Source organism: Drosophila miranda, chromosome 4, assembly GCF_003369915.1.
Source record: "Drosophila miranda strain MSH22 chromosome 4, D.miranda_PacBio2.1, whole genome shotgun sequence".
Lineage (NCBI taxonomy): Eukaryota > Metazoa > Arthropoda > Insecta > Diptera > Drosophilidae > Drosophila > Drosophila miranda.
In genome coordinates this window covers 6,789,862-6,804,740 of record NC_046677.1, presented here as the reverse complement: position 1 = coordinate 6,804,740, position 14,879 = coordinate 6,789,862, and the positions used below count along the sequence as shown (strand labels likewise).

The following is a 14,879-nucleotide window of genomic DNA, read 5'->3' as shown; positions in this document are numbered from 1 at the left end:
TGTGGTGGAATTTCAGCGTAGCGTTTCGCAAACGAAAAGAAAAACGACAAATTAAATTTGGTGGAAGAACGGGGTAAAGAGAGCGAGAGAGCTAGAGAGAGATAAAGGATGGGGGGCTGGGTGGACTCTACGTCTCTACAGGAATCTACAGGATCTCTGGGCTCTCTTTGGGGGGACACGCACCTTTCGGCGCATAGAACGCTGGCTGTGGCTGTTGCGGTGAGAGTGCTTGCTGTTGTTGTTGTTGTTGCTGCTGCTGCAGTGCATTGGCCGGCGGCAATGGCAGCGGCAGCTGGGCCCGCGCCACCACACCGCCGCTGCTAATGGCCGCCTGCACACCACCACCGATGGAACCCGGTATCGCCTGCTCAGCTCCATACCCGCCATGTGCCCGGCTGCCTCCGGCTCCGCCAACCGCTGCTGCTGCTGCTGCTCCTGCGACGGGGCCCAGCGGCCGTCCGCTGCTCGTGGAGCGGGTGCCGCGTCCATCGCTGCGTCTCGCCTGATTCGCGGCGGAGCTGCGACTGACATGACCACCGCCTGTGGGCAGCGGCACTATGGAATGACCGCCCTGATGGCGATCCCAGTCATGCGGATGCGCCTGGTGATGCGATCGCGAGCCTCCGTGGCGACCACCACCGCCTCCGCCGCGCCCATCACCTCCTCTGGGATAGTGCTGGGCCTCGTGGGCCGGCGGTGGGATGCTGCGTGGTCCGGCTCCACGCTGATGCTGATGCCGTTGCTAAGGTTTGAATGATGTACGGATGAATAAGTGAAACAAACAACAAACAGCATAAAATCCCTTCAGACCACTCACCATTCTTCGCAGCGTGTTCATGGGGGCCCTCAGTGTTTCACTGATGCGACGAGCCCGCCGTTTCTTAGGATTGGAGCTGGGCGTGTGCACGGCACAGCACTTGATGAACGCGCCCATGACCACAATGAAGGCCACGCCCATTAGCACCACCAAGTACCAGTTCTCGGTGACCCATTCGGCCACCGTCTGGAGGGTCTCGCGATTCAGCAGGAGATTCTTCAGCCGCACCAACGGGCCGTCCGCATCGACGGCGCGGCACTTGAGAAAGACATCGCAGTAGCCCTGGAAGTTGTCGCAGGGCGAGCCGGGCTGGAGGCTGATTCCGCCCTTCTGGATGTTGTACTTCTCGGCAAACTCGCTGGTGCTGCGGCAGGTGGAGGTGTCGTTGCCGTCCTGGCAGGCCAGGTCGCACAGCTTTCGCTTGTCCGCGTGCGGCGTCGTGAACGAGGTGAGGAAGCACTTGGTCATGTTCCAGAGCAGGCAGGGCGAGCCACTGCACTCCCCTCGGATGCACAGGGCGGTGCCATTGTTGCACATGGTCTTGTCATCCCGGTGCCGGGGCTCTGGACACTCGGCCGTCGTCCCGTTGCAGGTGCTCGACCAGCTGCACTCGGTCTCCTCCTTGCACTTCTGGTGGTACCGCGTCGGCACGAAGGTGCAGGAGTTGGCCAGACAGCAGGGACCCTGCGAGGGCGAGCACTCCGTCTTGGCGCGACGGGTGCAGCCCTTGGCACTGGAGTTGAGCGACTGGTCGTACTCGCTGATCAGACGCGGATAGCAGCACTTGTCCTTGCACTCCTCCTCGTTGAAGCCGCAGTCGCACTCCTCGCCCGACTCCACGATCTTGTTGCCGCAGAAGGCGCCCTCCGAGGCCTTGAAGCAGTCCCGCTTCGTGTTGCCCACCAGTACATCCAGCACATTGGATATATTCCGAATCGAGCAGGGCGAGAACTTGGAGTTGTTCGGCCGGTCCCCAGAGGTGGCGCTGGCGAACATGATGAAGTTGCCATTGAGACCGCCGGGCCGGCACTCCTGCGGGTAGTCGTGCTGTGGAATGGAGGATGTACATCAGTTGGGGATGAAAGTGCTCCCGTACTCCTGTACTTACAGGTGATCCAAAATTATGCCCAATCTCGTGGGCCAACGTCAGTTGGGATACTTTGGGCGGCACCCGGCTGTTGTAGTTGACGAACGTGATGATGCCCGTGTTCAGGGATCGCTTGGTGCTCTGGTACTGTCCTCCCACCGTCTCCGTGTAGGTCTTGTACTTCTCGCAGATGCCGCCAGAGGCTCCTGAGGCGCTGGCCACCCACGCCAGGCCCAAAGTGCCGCCAGTGAAGTCTCTGCAAATTGAATGGTTTAAATAAGTCCATCAGTAAGGAGTCTCTGCTCTACTCACCTGTAGGTGAACACATAGGCCAGGCAGAAGTCCGAGTGATCCTCCAGCGAATGTAGATTCAAAAAGTTCGACACATCCATGTGCTCGTTGCAGAAGGCATTGTGGGGCCCATTGTAGGAGTTGCGACAGGCAGAATCATCATCGATTTTGATGCGTTGAACCTAGTAGATAGGGAATTTCAAGTGTTAATCAAGTAACTACTATCTGATCTCAGTTGATCTCTGTCCTGGGGAATATTTCGATCAGAATATGCTTTAATATTCACGCCTGTCCGCTCATTATTTAACCACTGCTGTGGGCAGGCAGGCAGGTCCACTGGCCGGTGGCCGGTGTGCGGTCCGGAGTAGTTTGTGGCAGGACCCGCTTTGTTCTTATCTCATTGTTTGCCAGCTGTGTGTCGTCAGTGTCAGTGGCCGTGTCCTTACGCGCCTGGCTGTGTGCTGTGATGCGTGTGTGTGTGGGACTCACCTCAAAGCGTATGTTCCGATGCTCGGTCCGTCCGTCGAACTTTGTGTTGCGGTAAATGTAATTAACGGCCGTCACATGATGTGCAATCAGCGATGTGATTTCCTCGCGCGTTTTCACATCCACCTCATACTTTCGACCGCGATCATGCTGTTGACATAATCAGAAAGAGAAAGAGACATGGAAACAGAAAGAGATGGAGATAGAGAGAAAAAGGGCATCAGTGTGAGAAAAAGGTAGGCAGATTTAATTAACGTAAAACGTAAAACGTTAAACGTACGGAGGAACGGATCCAACGGAGTCGACTTTGTCGCGTTTGGTTGTAATAAAAATCTCAAAACCGCAATGCGATGGTTAGCGGAAATGCGCTTGACATCTGTGTAAACAGACGGCATCCTCCCAGCGGGATAAACGTACGAGACAGACAAACAAAAGGCCTTAACCCCACTCCCCTTTCATCGAGAGGCTCATCCAATCCGCACCCATGCCGCATGCCGCACGCCCCATGCTCCCTCCATCGCCAAACAAACACTCTTCAAATATATTTGTATAAAAATGCAAATTCAGCTAAACTCGTCGAATATTTCTGCTGAAGTTTATAAGGTTTTATGCGAGAAACAAAAATGGATTTTTTCTGGCTCAAAAATCAAAATGCCGTGGGGCGCCAAAGACAAAAACAAAGAGCGGGAAAGAGCGACAGGGAGAGCGACAGGGAGAGCGGCAGGGAGAGCGACAGGGAGAGCGAAACAAATGCGCGAATTATGCAAAGCTCATGGCAAATAAACACACGAAAGAGAGTAAAAAAGAGAGGGAGAGAGGGGGGCGGGGAAAGGGCTGCTCGGCTAAGGCTGAGCAGCATTCTGGTGACGAGGATGTTGACGTCGACATCCTTCTCGCCGCGAACAATGCGAAAAAATGAGCGTAAACATAAAAGTGCGGCGAAAGAATTGCCCGAGAGGGCGAGGGCGAGGGGCAGGGGTAGCCAAAGAGAGACAGAGGGCTACAGCGGGCTATAACGGTTGATTGCATACGCTATACACTCGTATAATCCGAAGCAGGTCAGCAGCTGATTGGATGATTGCTCTGCAGATGCCGCAAAAGTAGGCAACACTCATGGAAAGGGTTTACGGGGGTTTATAGAGCGTAAAAATTCGTTGGGTAAATAGGTGAGAAATGTACGAAATGTGCTCCGAGGGAGCATCTGGGGAATAGATTTGCTTAGAGCCAGGGAAAGAAAGAGAGAAAGGAAGTCCTTGAAGGAATGCTGGTTTACTAGAAGCGGCATAAAAAGATCTACGGGTATTACGGCGGGTATAATATATGGATTTCCATTTCCATTCAAAGCCTAGAATCCTAAAGCCCTCAAGACAGTTTTCGAAGCACAAACAAATTTCAATTATATTTTCTAAAAATTTCGAAACTTCTATTTTTGAATTAATTCTAATTATTTCCTTTGAATCATCTCCTGCCACCCAGATTTATTGATTTTCGATTAGGCGATGTGCGTGGGTTTCAAAGGAAAAATCCTCAGCTCGGAGAAGGGCATCCGTCAATTTCTGTTTATTCATATCTAGCAAAATGGGAATTGGGAAATGTCTGGCTGTCTAGCTGCTCAAGTACGTGCCCACCCACTCCCCCAGGGCTGTTTTTGTTTTATGTGCCGGGGAAAATTGCAAAATTCATGGATTTCCCATGCCACATTCCCCGCCTCGGATCCCCGATAGATATACATAATTTCAGGGACTTACGTCGGCGATACCCTCGCGTATGTGGCGCCAAATCAATGGATCCGTTTGTATGTAGAGCGAGCAGGTATTCTTGTTGTCCTCGCGACCTCTGGCCGGTCCCGAGCCGCCGGAAGAGCCGGACCCGCCGTCGCTGGCCCGACGCACCCGCTCGTGGACAAACTCGTGCCAGTCGCCCACATTGGCGGATGAGCCCAGGCGGCGTCCAGTGGACGGATCGTAGAATGCACCGTCGGCAAAGTTGGCCTCCTTCGAGTACTTCTGGTGGGGGAATTTGAAATCGTCCTCGCCGCTCATGTATTTCTTCGGTGGATGCTGTTGCTGCTGCTGCTGTGGAGCGGACTTTTTGTGCAGCTGCTTCCGGTGGAGCTTTTGGTAGTCCTTTGACATGGGCTCCGGCAGCTCTTCGACAGCTGAATTCTGTATATTCTCCATCCATTGTGAGACCTCATCCGTGATGCCGCAGCCGCCCACGTGACCTGTGCCGAGTAGAACAAAAGAAAGACGAGGATGAAAACACAGTAGAAAAAGCAGCAGGAAAACCCTCTCAAGGGTTGGCTAAAAACGGTTAAGGGGAGAATGTTAATTTTTCCGATGCAGTCCGAGGGAGGGCAGCCTCTAGAAGAATGCTGGCAAAAATTATTTATGACTCGCACCGAAATGCAAAAACCACAGAAATGTAATTAAAGCGAATACACACACAGGAGACAGGAGCCAGCAGGAGCCAGGAGCCAGCAGGAGCCAGCAGGAGAGCAATGGAAATGCGAGAAATTTTAATGCAAACGCCAAAGTCAAATGTTTGAATTAATGGAGAAAAAAACCACTAAAGTCAAAAGGAAATTCTGGAAAAAGTGTTGCACTCTCTGTCCGGCTGCACTTTAAATGTGTATCAACAAATGTGTTTACTGCTTTGCAGGATCGCCCCGCCCGCACACTCGGCGCCAGGCATTGTCTTGGCCAGCGGAAACAGTTAATAGCCCCGAGCCGGTAATGAAAATTTATTGTTTTATTGTTTAAGGACACAGTCGCCAACGAGCGGTGGCGGTGGTGGCGTCGGTGCTAGTATTCCCGCTGCAGTTGGTCCACAATCGGACGACGCCTTTTGCACGCGATTCCCTCGCGTTTTATCCCATACACCGCAATCGTCCAGCCCCCAGGGGAGGGGCAGGGGCAAGGGTGGGGAAATGCATGCGGAAAAAGGATGGCAGGGCCAGGGGTGGGGAGGTGCACATTTTTAAAAGCTCAGAGCGAGAGAGACAGAGAGAGAGAGTTTTATGGTCGCGACAATTTACATTCATTTCCAGCATAATATTCTGAGTTACGAGAGTGCCACCGATTCTGGGGCACTGAAACGAACTTTCAACCAAAGCGAGAAAATGAATTAAAACTTAAGCGATGTGCGTGGATATTTTTCAACCATTTGCCGGGACAGGGAGGGATGGAATATCATTTAGTTTTATAGATTTAAGCGGATAGTAAATAGATTGCGGAGACTGTAGCACAGTTTTGGGGGCATTCTGAAAGAAAGTTGAAATCTTTTCCATTGACAGCACCATTAAGTAGCCCGAAGCGACACCAAGCCGAAGCCTATTACGCGCGAATCCCAGGCAACCGACCGAGGGGCGCTGCTGCATGACGCGCCACACGTGTACTAGTTCGGGACTGTAGTCGCTGAGCAGAAATTATAGTAGAAGTAGAGAAGCAGAAAAGAGGATCAATGGCAGAGACGGAAACTACGCAGTAGAGTAGTCCGTTACTCTTTCCATTCGTGTTTGCTGAGAGCATGGCCTGAGAGGGAGTGGCGCGGTAGTGTGGATGTCTGCGAGAGAGAGATAGATGGAAGGAAGATCAAAAAGGAATTGCTGAGAGAGAGCAATAGGAGCCAGTGAGTATGGCAGGAGATAAAAGAAGCAGGTAGAGAAAGAGAGAGTTCAGTTTGGATCACTGCTCTTAACGCAACAGGATATGCAGGATGAAAAAGAAGAGCAGTCCTGCTGTCCACTCCTGACATATGTATACTCTTCATTGCAATTATCGTGATTTATTTTAATTCCGCACATAATCTTCAGGCCATTACGAAACATCATTTGAAGCTGTTTTATAATAAAATTGCCACATTCCCAAAATTCGTTTTGAACCAATTTAAGGCAACGCTTCTTTCTTTTGGATATCCTTTTCCTGTGGGGATAGATACTAATTTATCAGAACCCAGAGTGCAGGCTAGTAGTCGAAGGAATGATCAGACAGGTGGTAAACATAGTCGGGATACATCCTAGATAATTCTCTAATATCACAAACACATTTGCAAACGATGATGGATCAGGTGGGCAACGAATTTGATAGACTAACGAGCAGATTAACTTAAGAAGGAGAAAATTAAATATTCAATCGATCACTTTCGGACATTTTTAAAGTCCATCCACTTTTCCATGATTTCCCCTTCAATAAATACAGAAATATGTGTAAGACATAGTCCAATTTGTTCTTCTTTAACCGTAACTATAGTATAAGAATACATATACATATGTAACATATAATTTCAGTTATCATTTGGAAGAACTTTCCACCATGGAAGTACATATTCCCGACTGCGGGCAATTTTAATCCTAGAAGGAGACCATTGAAAATGCTGTGCACTTTTCATTAAACATTATTCATGCTACTCATTTGGCTGCTACTTAAACACCTCCTCTCCTCTCCTCCTCCAGCCCTCCAAGAAGCACCCACTCAGCCAGAGAGCCAGCCAGGGAGGGAGCCAGTGAGCCAGACCCGAATCGTTAAGAGTCATAACAAGGCAACAGGGTTTCCTCTGTTTGGCACGCTCTTGGCTTGGGTCTGGCACACTAAGGATATTCTTCCCGGCGCCAGACCACACGAACAGGGCCAGGAACCAGGCACCAGGACCCAGGACCGCGACAAGGGAACAGAGAACACAGAAAACAGAGGAGAGACCAAAGAGAACCGTCCAGTCAGCTCCCAGTGGCAGCGATGCAGCTTTCAGTGGAGCTATAAATTTTTATTTGGCTGATGCTACTATTGTGTCAAGCGAGCGGGCAGGGGGGGGCAAGCAGGAGGCGACGGAAAGTTGGGGAAATTCTAGGGAGTGTTGCTCTTGCTTTTGCTGTTGCTGTTGCCATTACCATTATGCATTTACTTATTCTTCTTCGGCTGCGGCTTCGCGCTGGCGCTTTTCATTTGTGCCCTGTTTGTCTTTATTACCAAGCATTTGGCGGCGTTGCCATACTTCAGCGAGAAAATGAATGGAAACACGACCTATGCCAAAATTCTGTGCAGGTCCTGGCAACGGGTGCAAGTGCAGGTGCAGCTGAGGCTGAGGCTGCGGCTGGGGCTCCTGAAGGAGTCGGCCGGCAGTCAAAGCCGGAGCCACTAAATACATAACACTCGAGAAACCAAGAACGCCGCAGCGTGGCAGAGCACAGCACAGCAGCTTCCGTAAATGTTCAGGCAGTCCCCCAGGCCACCCCCACATACCCCATGGACCCCCCCACCCGCGGTAGCTTGCAATTTGCATTTCAAAGGCAACCCCTTGAGAGAGTACCCTGCCTGGCATTCCCACTCCCCCCCCCCCCCTCCCACTCTTCCCTCCCGCTCGCTCTTCATTTCTTTCTTCTCTTTCTGTTTTGTTGCATGCCCCGCTTCTTACTCCAATGACCCGTTTTTATTTCATTTTGTTGCATCGCCTTTTACTTTACTTTTCTTTTCCTCCTTCGGGGGCAGCTTTATTGTTGTTGTCCCCCCCACTACTGCTGAGTGTGTGTGTGTATCTGGTGGGAGTGTGTGTGTGTGTGTGTGTGAGCGGGGGGTTGCATTCAATCGTTATCTGATGTCGCCTACCCCAAGATGTTGTCTGATTTTTGGTCTTTATGCTGTGCTGCTTGCCTCCTTTTGACAGACACTCCTCTGATGGTCCTCGGCTACCCACCCCCTGGACATTTCTGTATTTGAAGTTATCTCGGTGTACACTCCATCCCCATCCCCATCCGCATCCCCCATTTGCTATTTCAATCAACAGCTGTTGAGTCGCCATCGCCATCGCCATCGCCATGGAGTCTCGCGCTTCTCCCGCCAACACATTCCAATTTTTCCAATTTCTCCAGCTACAAACCATGCCACTCAACGGGTGCTTTTTGCTTTGTGACCCCTGCCCCTGCCGCTGCCCCCTCCACTTCTACTTCTACTTCCACTTCCACTTGTGCTTCGTGCTCGACAATTTCTCGTGACAGTCTCCTCTCCTGCTCGTCGACACTGGCTTCATTTGCTGTCACACATTCCTTTCGCCACATCCACATCCACGCCCCCAGCCCCTGCCCAACCCCCGCCCCCAACGTGACGACACTTCAATCATATTTCGCTTTAGCTTTGACTGCAGCATCGCCCCAGCCCAGCCCAGCCCAGACCAGACCAGACCCGACCCGCCCAGCGCTTCGTTGAGATTTCCCACACACAAAGATTAAAGTGCACTTTGGTGTTATCTTTTTACTGGAGTTCTGTTCAAGATTTTCTTCTACTTTTTTATGGATTTTCTTTTTTGGATTTTGTTTTCACTTTTGGGCCCTCGACTCTCGTCCCTCTTCTTGTTGCTCCAATTGCACAAAAGCCACGCGCGCGTTCGCTCGACTTATGAATTTTACAACTTCCGTTGCCAGGCCAGGCCAGGACTCAGGGCAGGACAGGCCAGGACTCAGGGCAGGACAGGCTCAGGGCAGCTTAGGTTTTGTCGCTGTCGTTCCACGTTCACAGAAGGAGGAAGCGAACTAGAAGCAGAACCAGATTCCGAACCCAAAAAAAAAAACCAAGACCAGGACAAGGCTTCAGCTTCAGTTTTGAGTCAGAGACAAACGACATTCAGACATGCAAGCGGCTTTCTCCCTCTTTTCCTTGACTTCCTCTCTCTGTCGGATACGATCCCGTCTCCTCCCCCTCAAACTCTCCCAATTACGGACACAGACCCATTCAGGCCACTTGTGGCCTTTGCTGTGTATGTGTGGGGCGGGGGCGGGCGAGGGGGCGGGGGCGGGGGAGTACGCAAGCAAAAATGAAAAATAATCCCAAATTCAATTGCAAATGAAATTGAGGGCGAAAGACGCCATAAATACACACACACACACACACCCAGCCACACAAAAAGAAAAATCCCCAACCCGTCCTTCCAAAAACTGAATCAGAGCCCCAAAGGCCATAACAGACGCTTTATACAATTTCGGCGCTTTAAAAAAACGAAAGAAAAGAAACGGCGGAGAAAGCAGAGGAAAGAAAAATATAACTGAATGGGGAACACCAAATATTTGAGGCAACAACAGCTTCCGCACAGAGTTGCAACCAAATGTGGCATACTCTTTTCTACATTTTTTGGGAAAACGAATAAAAATGGGATTAGGATTAGGATTAACATTCGTTAGTAGCGGATTGTATTGTACATAAAATAGACATATAAATCGATCTAAAATCAATCAAAAATAATTCCAATTTGGGGAAGAAACTTGACTAAGGAACTGCATTTCGATTGGTAATTTTTCGAGAGAGAACAGTCTATAAAGTTGGAATTAAACTAAACTAAGAAAAAAGGTAACTGCTCCTTACAAATTATATATTTAACGTGTTTAATTTTATGATTTGAGCAATTTTTTTTAAACAAAATCCAAGTAAAACATATACTAAAGACCTTAACTCATTTTTAAGTATTTTTACAGGCTTATTTTCAGTTTAGTTTTCGTTTCAAAGTTCAATATTCCAATAAAATACCCATTTAAATATTTATAATTTAAAAATAATTCATTTAAAAAATCCAAGATCCAGGATCTTGAATATATTTATTAAATTTCAAATAATTAAATGTCTTTCCTTCAAATATTCTAATAAAATACCCATTTAAATATTTATTATTTATAAATAATTGTTATATAATTACTAAATTTTATCTTAAAAATCCAAGATCTCGAATATATTTATTAAATTTTACATTATTAAATGTCTTTCCTTCCAAAATTCTAAATAAATAATAAATAATTATTTAAAATATTGATTAATAATTGTTATATCGTTATTAAATTTCATTTAAAAAATCCAAGATCCAAGATCTATTAAAGATTCATTAAATTTAAAATTAAATGTCTTTTCTTCAAATATTCAAAAAAATACCCATTTAAATATTTATTATTTAAAAATAATTGTTATATAACTATTAAATTACATCTAAAAAATCCAAGATCCAAGATCTTTAATATATTTAATAAATTTTAAAATATTAAATGTCCTTCCTCCAAAATTTTGTGAAATAACCAAGAAGTTGCATCTGCCTTTTCGTGAAAATTCCCTTTTCAAATTTCCGCCCAAAAATTATGTAGCATACAACTGGGCGCAATAAATGATGGTGGGGGCCAAAGTTGAGGGCGTACATTAAATGGGCGTGGCATGTGCGTGTTTTTGTGTTGGTCTCCCTCCTGCAGGCAGTCCCCGCCCCTGCCGCTGCCTTTTCACTTTTACAAGTGAAAATCCTCGCAAAACGCTCGCTTTTCGCGAGGAGGGGTACTCGGTGGGATGGTGTGTGTGGCACAATTCCTGCAATTTTCCCTAATTTGCTTTTATTTTATAAATGATTTGATTACCCCCGCCATTTCTGTTTATTTATTTAAACATTTCTTTTTTTTGAATTTTTTCGCCCGCCTTTGTCATCATCACAGCCTCATTTTCCTCGGTTTTAGTCCGTAATTTTGTTTACACGACAATTGTTATTTGTTATTTCTTTATATTTGCTTTAATTAAAAATGTTTTAATTTGCCGCTGATTACCAACAGCTGGAGAGGTATTTTTCTCAGCATTTTCTCTGGGTTTTCTCTTATTTTAAGAATTCAATTTGCATTACATTTTCTTATGATTAATAACCCACCCCTGGACGTTGGTTTGATTAAAACCTTTTTGCACACATGCCTAGACACAAAATTTCTTCAGTTGCTGTCACACTTTTTTCTTTCGAGCAAAAACTGTCGCCGTCGAGTCGTCACCTGCGCCCCGACACTTCCACACAAAAGCAGCGTCGCAGAAATTCTGGGCAAAAAGCCAGATTACGCATTTCAGCCGCGTCCGTTCCGCGCACAAGACCAAAACAAAACAAAACAAAACAAAACAAAAACGTTCCACGGAGAACAACTCTCCGGTGTCCAATGTCCGGTTCGTTCGGTCATGGCCGTCCCTCTGTGTGGCGACATCCGCCGCCTTCCGCATACAAATTAGTTTTTGCCGCCTACTTCTGGCTGGGCAAAAACAAATTAATATTAAATACACTGATCAAAATAGTAGTGATACATATGCATAGGGTTTTTGTGCTCGAGACTTGCTTAGGTCTTTGCTGGGGGGGAATACAAATGCGACGGAATGGAAGCCTAATAAGTGGACAAAAGGCTTTGGGGTCTCAAGGTGTTAGACGAGCGGCACTCAAGACAGCATTTATGGCATGGAAACGCTTAGAGCTTAGAATGAAAGGATGAATGAAAAGTATTCAGGCACAGAAAATGTAATAATGAATGGTAATATGGAATGGTTGGTAAATAAATCAATCAATTAAAATGTAATTCGAAAAAGGAAAACTCAATTGCCGCCAAATGAAAATGCACAATACATGGCAGAAAACGAAGGACACCTTCGTTATTGAACAAGTTTTCTGTGCTCTCAATTGACTTGTATTGAAATCCAGCAAACAAACACTGACACAAGAAACTCAAATCAAGTTGAAAGTTTGAGGCCCACAAAGGACACACAGACAGACCGACAGACAGACAGAAGGAGGCAGGAAGACAGGCACTCGTAGCCGTCTAATTGTCGGAGCTGTTAAGTCTCCGCTTCGCATTCTAGCCAGGATCCTGGATCCAGGGCCCTGTCCCATCTTATCCATCTTTAACTTTGCACTCAGCTCAAGTGCCAGCAAAAGATAAACAAAATTTGTGCCTCTTCCTCTGTGCCTCTCTCTTTCTCTCTCTCTCTCTCTCTCTCTCTCTCTCTCTATAGCTGTAGCTGTAGCTGTAGTTGTATCTGTGGCTGTGTGTATCTGTGTGTGTGGAGGATGGAAGGTGCAAGCTGAACGACAAAAGCTTAGTTAGGAGGCACAAGCAAACGGTAGCCAAGCAATTTGTGGTCAAGTACAAACTAAAGGCAAACGATGAGAACGACTACGATGATGATGATGATCATCATGGTGTGGGTTGTAAAGGAAAAACTTCCTAAATGACAGAGAACTTCAACGGACGAGTCCTGTCTACCTGTCTGCGTGCAAAATGGGGTAGAAATAAGCCAAATCTATGGTCCTGTCTATCTATCGGCCACTAATTAACGACAGAATAATTTCCCAATGCCAATGCAAATGGAACCACAGGATTCCTTGGCCAGTGTCGGATTTTCGGCCTGGGGTAAGAGAGAGAGAGAGAGCTAGAGAAATGGTTCATGGAATTAGAAAAGTTCATTTAGGAGTGCAACTGTTTGGCTTTTGACCTCCTCCTCCCCCTGCGCTCCTGGTAGGCAGATTTTGCATTCAAGGCAAAGTGCAATATCAACAAGGACATTTCGAAGGAGCCCCCTAGCCCCCCCGAAAACCCAGGGAAATATGTCGAGCCCAAACATCCATGTGGGGACTACTCCTCCTACGGTTACGGGTCCGGGACGGAGGACACTTGGCTACATGTACGGGCCGGAATTTTAAACTAAAGTATGTACGGAGTGAGAACGGAGCTTTGTGCCCCCGGCTCTGGCACTGATAAGACGGCCGAGAATGCTCGAATGGCAGGAGGGGAAATTGCTTTCCATCGGAGCCCCAAATGTATCCCCAACGGTAGGTAGGCTCTGTGGCACTGCTGCATGTTGTTGGGGAATTTTCATTGCATGCAATCCGGCCATAAACTAAAATGGGGAAATGGCACCCCCTCCCGCTTGCGGTTTTATTTTCGGCTGCCGCTCTACGCACACTTCCCCAGAACATGTGCATACATCAAAGGCAAAGACTGGTGGCAGGTGCCGCACAAGCCGGTTAAGTCCGTCTAGAACATATAGCCAGGTTGGGGCTAGTGATTGACAAAATATGTATGGAAAACGGAGTGCAAAGTCAGCAGGAAATGGTGGCATACTCGTACTCGTACTCCTACTCCGACTGCGACTCCGACTCCGACTCCTACCCCGACTCCTACTCCGACTCCTACTCCGACTCCGACTCCCTGTTCGAATACAAACGAAAGCTACACTCGCACAAAATTCTAACACACATTGAATATTGAAGATGAATTATTTATCGTTTGGTATAATAAATTATTAAAAACAAAGCCATGGGAGTGTGACCAGATGCAGTTAGGTGAATAATTTATAAGAATTTTAAACATTTTTAGAATGAATCAGCCAACGATGGGAAATATAATAGGGAATTAGGTTATTCTGTATTCTAGTATTTTACACTCTTTTTTTTGTAAGATTTGAACCCATTTTAAGCTGTATTTCTTTAGTATTTTATGAGGTTTTAACACAGCCCATAACCCTATGCAAAGCTTTTGTTGTGATAATCCTTTTTAGGATGAAAAACATCTTTAAATCGTTTCATTCCATCCAAGCTCCAAGGGGGACGCTCCTGAGAGACGAACTTAGGAAAGTCTCCCCCCAATACGAGTTAATCCTGTTATCCTTTCTGTTGCGCAAAGCCTCAAATTATTTACCCAAGTAAATTACTCTCTAGCAACAAGAAGTTCCGTTCCACCCACTCAGAGGCCACAGTGTGGTGTTGCAGCCAACAGCAACATCTGTACTAGAGGCTTCATTTCCTACGGTTGCAAAACCCAGAACGGAAGTAACAAATATCATCAAGCCCAATTGCATTTGTGGCCGAAAAGTGGAGATATTTACTTGCCCGCTTGCCCCCTCCATCCCCAGTCGAAATAAAGATGCAGAGCGGGTGGGTGGGAAGTGCTAGTCTATGATAAAAGTGGTTTATGGCTGTGGTCCTAGCCCTGTCTATTGCCTGTCTGACGTAATCTGCTGTTAAGAAGTGCATTATGCTCTTTGTCATCGTTTCTTGGTGCAAATTCAGTTGAAGATTATGTTATGGGTTCATGCGGTGACAGATGTCATGGCGATACAAACAGAATCTACTCTCTTTTATATTCAGATTATGTAGGGTTTTTTTCGTTTATTAACATGATTAATCGTGCAAGAAACTGAAGTGAACTTAAGCGGTGCTTTCGTTGTCGTCGGATCGAAAGCTTTTTCGTCGCCGGCTGGACTGAAGCTCTTTTTTTCTTCTTCTCGGAGTCTCTCGCGCTGCTCATCTTTGCGCTTCAAATTGAGCGCTCTCTTTTCGTTGCCGGGAACTCGCCTGGAAGCGAATTTGCACACGCTCTAGCGATCAAAACGGGAAATAATCAGCCCATATTTTCGATAAGCATAAACGCCAGGTCCACTGGAA

The 14,879-nt window shown here is 47.2% G+C and overlaps 1 protein-coding gene across 4 annotated transcripts in view; it reads right to left on the bottom strand.

Annotated features, from left to right (window-relative positions):
* The window catches only part of LOC108162207 (disintegrin and metalloproteinase domain-containing protein 10), a 123,346-nt gene that overhangs the window by 2,617 nt on the left and 105,850 nt on the right, over nt 1-14,879 (bottom strand). For 3 of the 4 annotated variants that reach the window (XM_017296820.2, XM_017296818.2, XM_017296819.2), the window contains exons 6-11: nt 4,430-4,905; nt 2,685-2,831; nt 2,217-2,377; nt 1,926-2,160; nt 818-1,864; nt 184-742 (exon numbers count right to left, since the gene is read on the bottom strand). In XM_017296820.2, coding sequence (XP_017152309.1) covers nt 184-742; nt 818-1,864; nt 1,926-2,160; nt 2,217-2,377; nt 2,685-2,831; nt 4,430-4,905 — 2,625 coding nt within the window. The remainder of the gene's footprint in view (nt 1-183; nt 743-817; nt 1,865-1,925; nt 2,161-2,216; nt 2,378-2,684; nt 2,832-4,429; nt 4,906-14,879) is intronic. The other variant, XM_017296821.2, reaches the window with a different exon arrangement.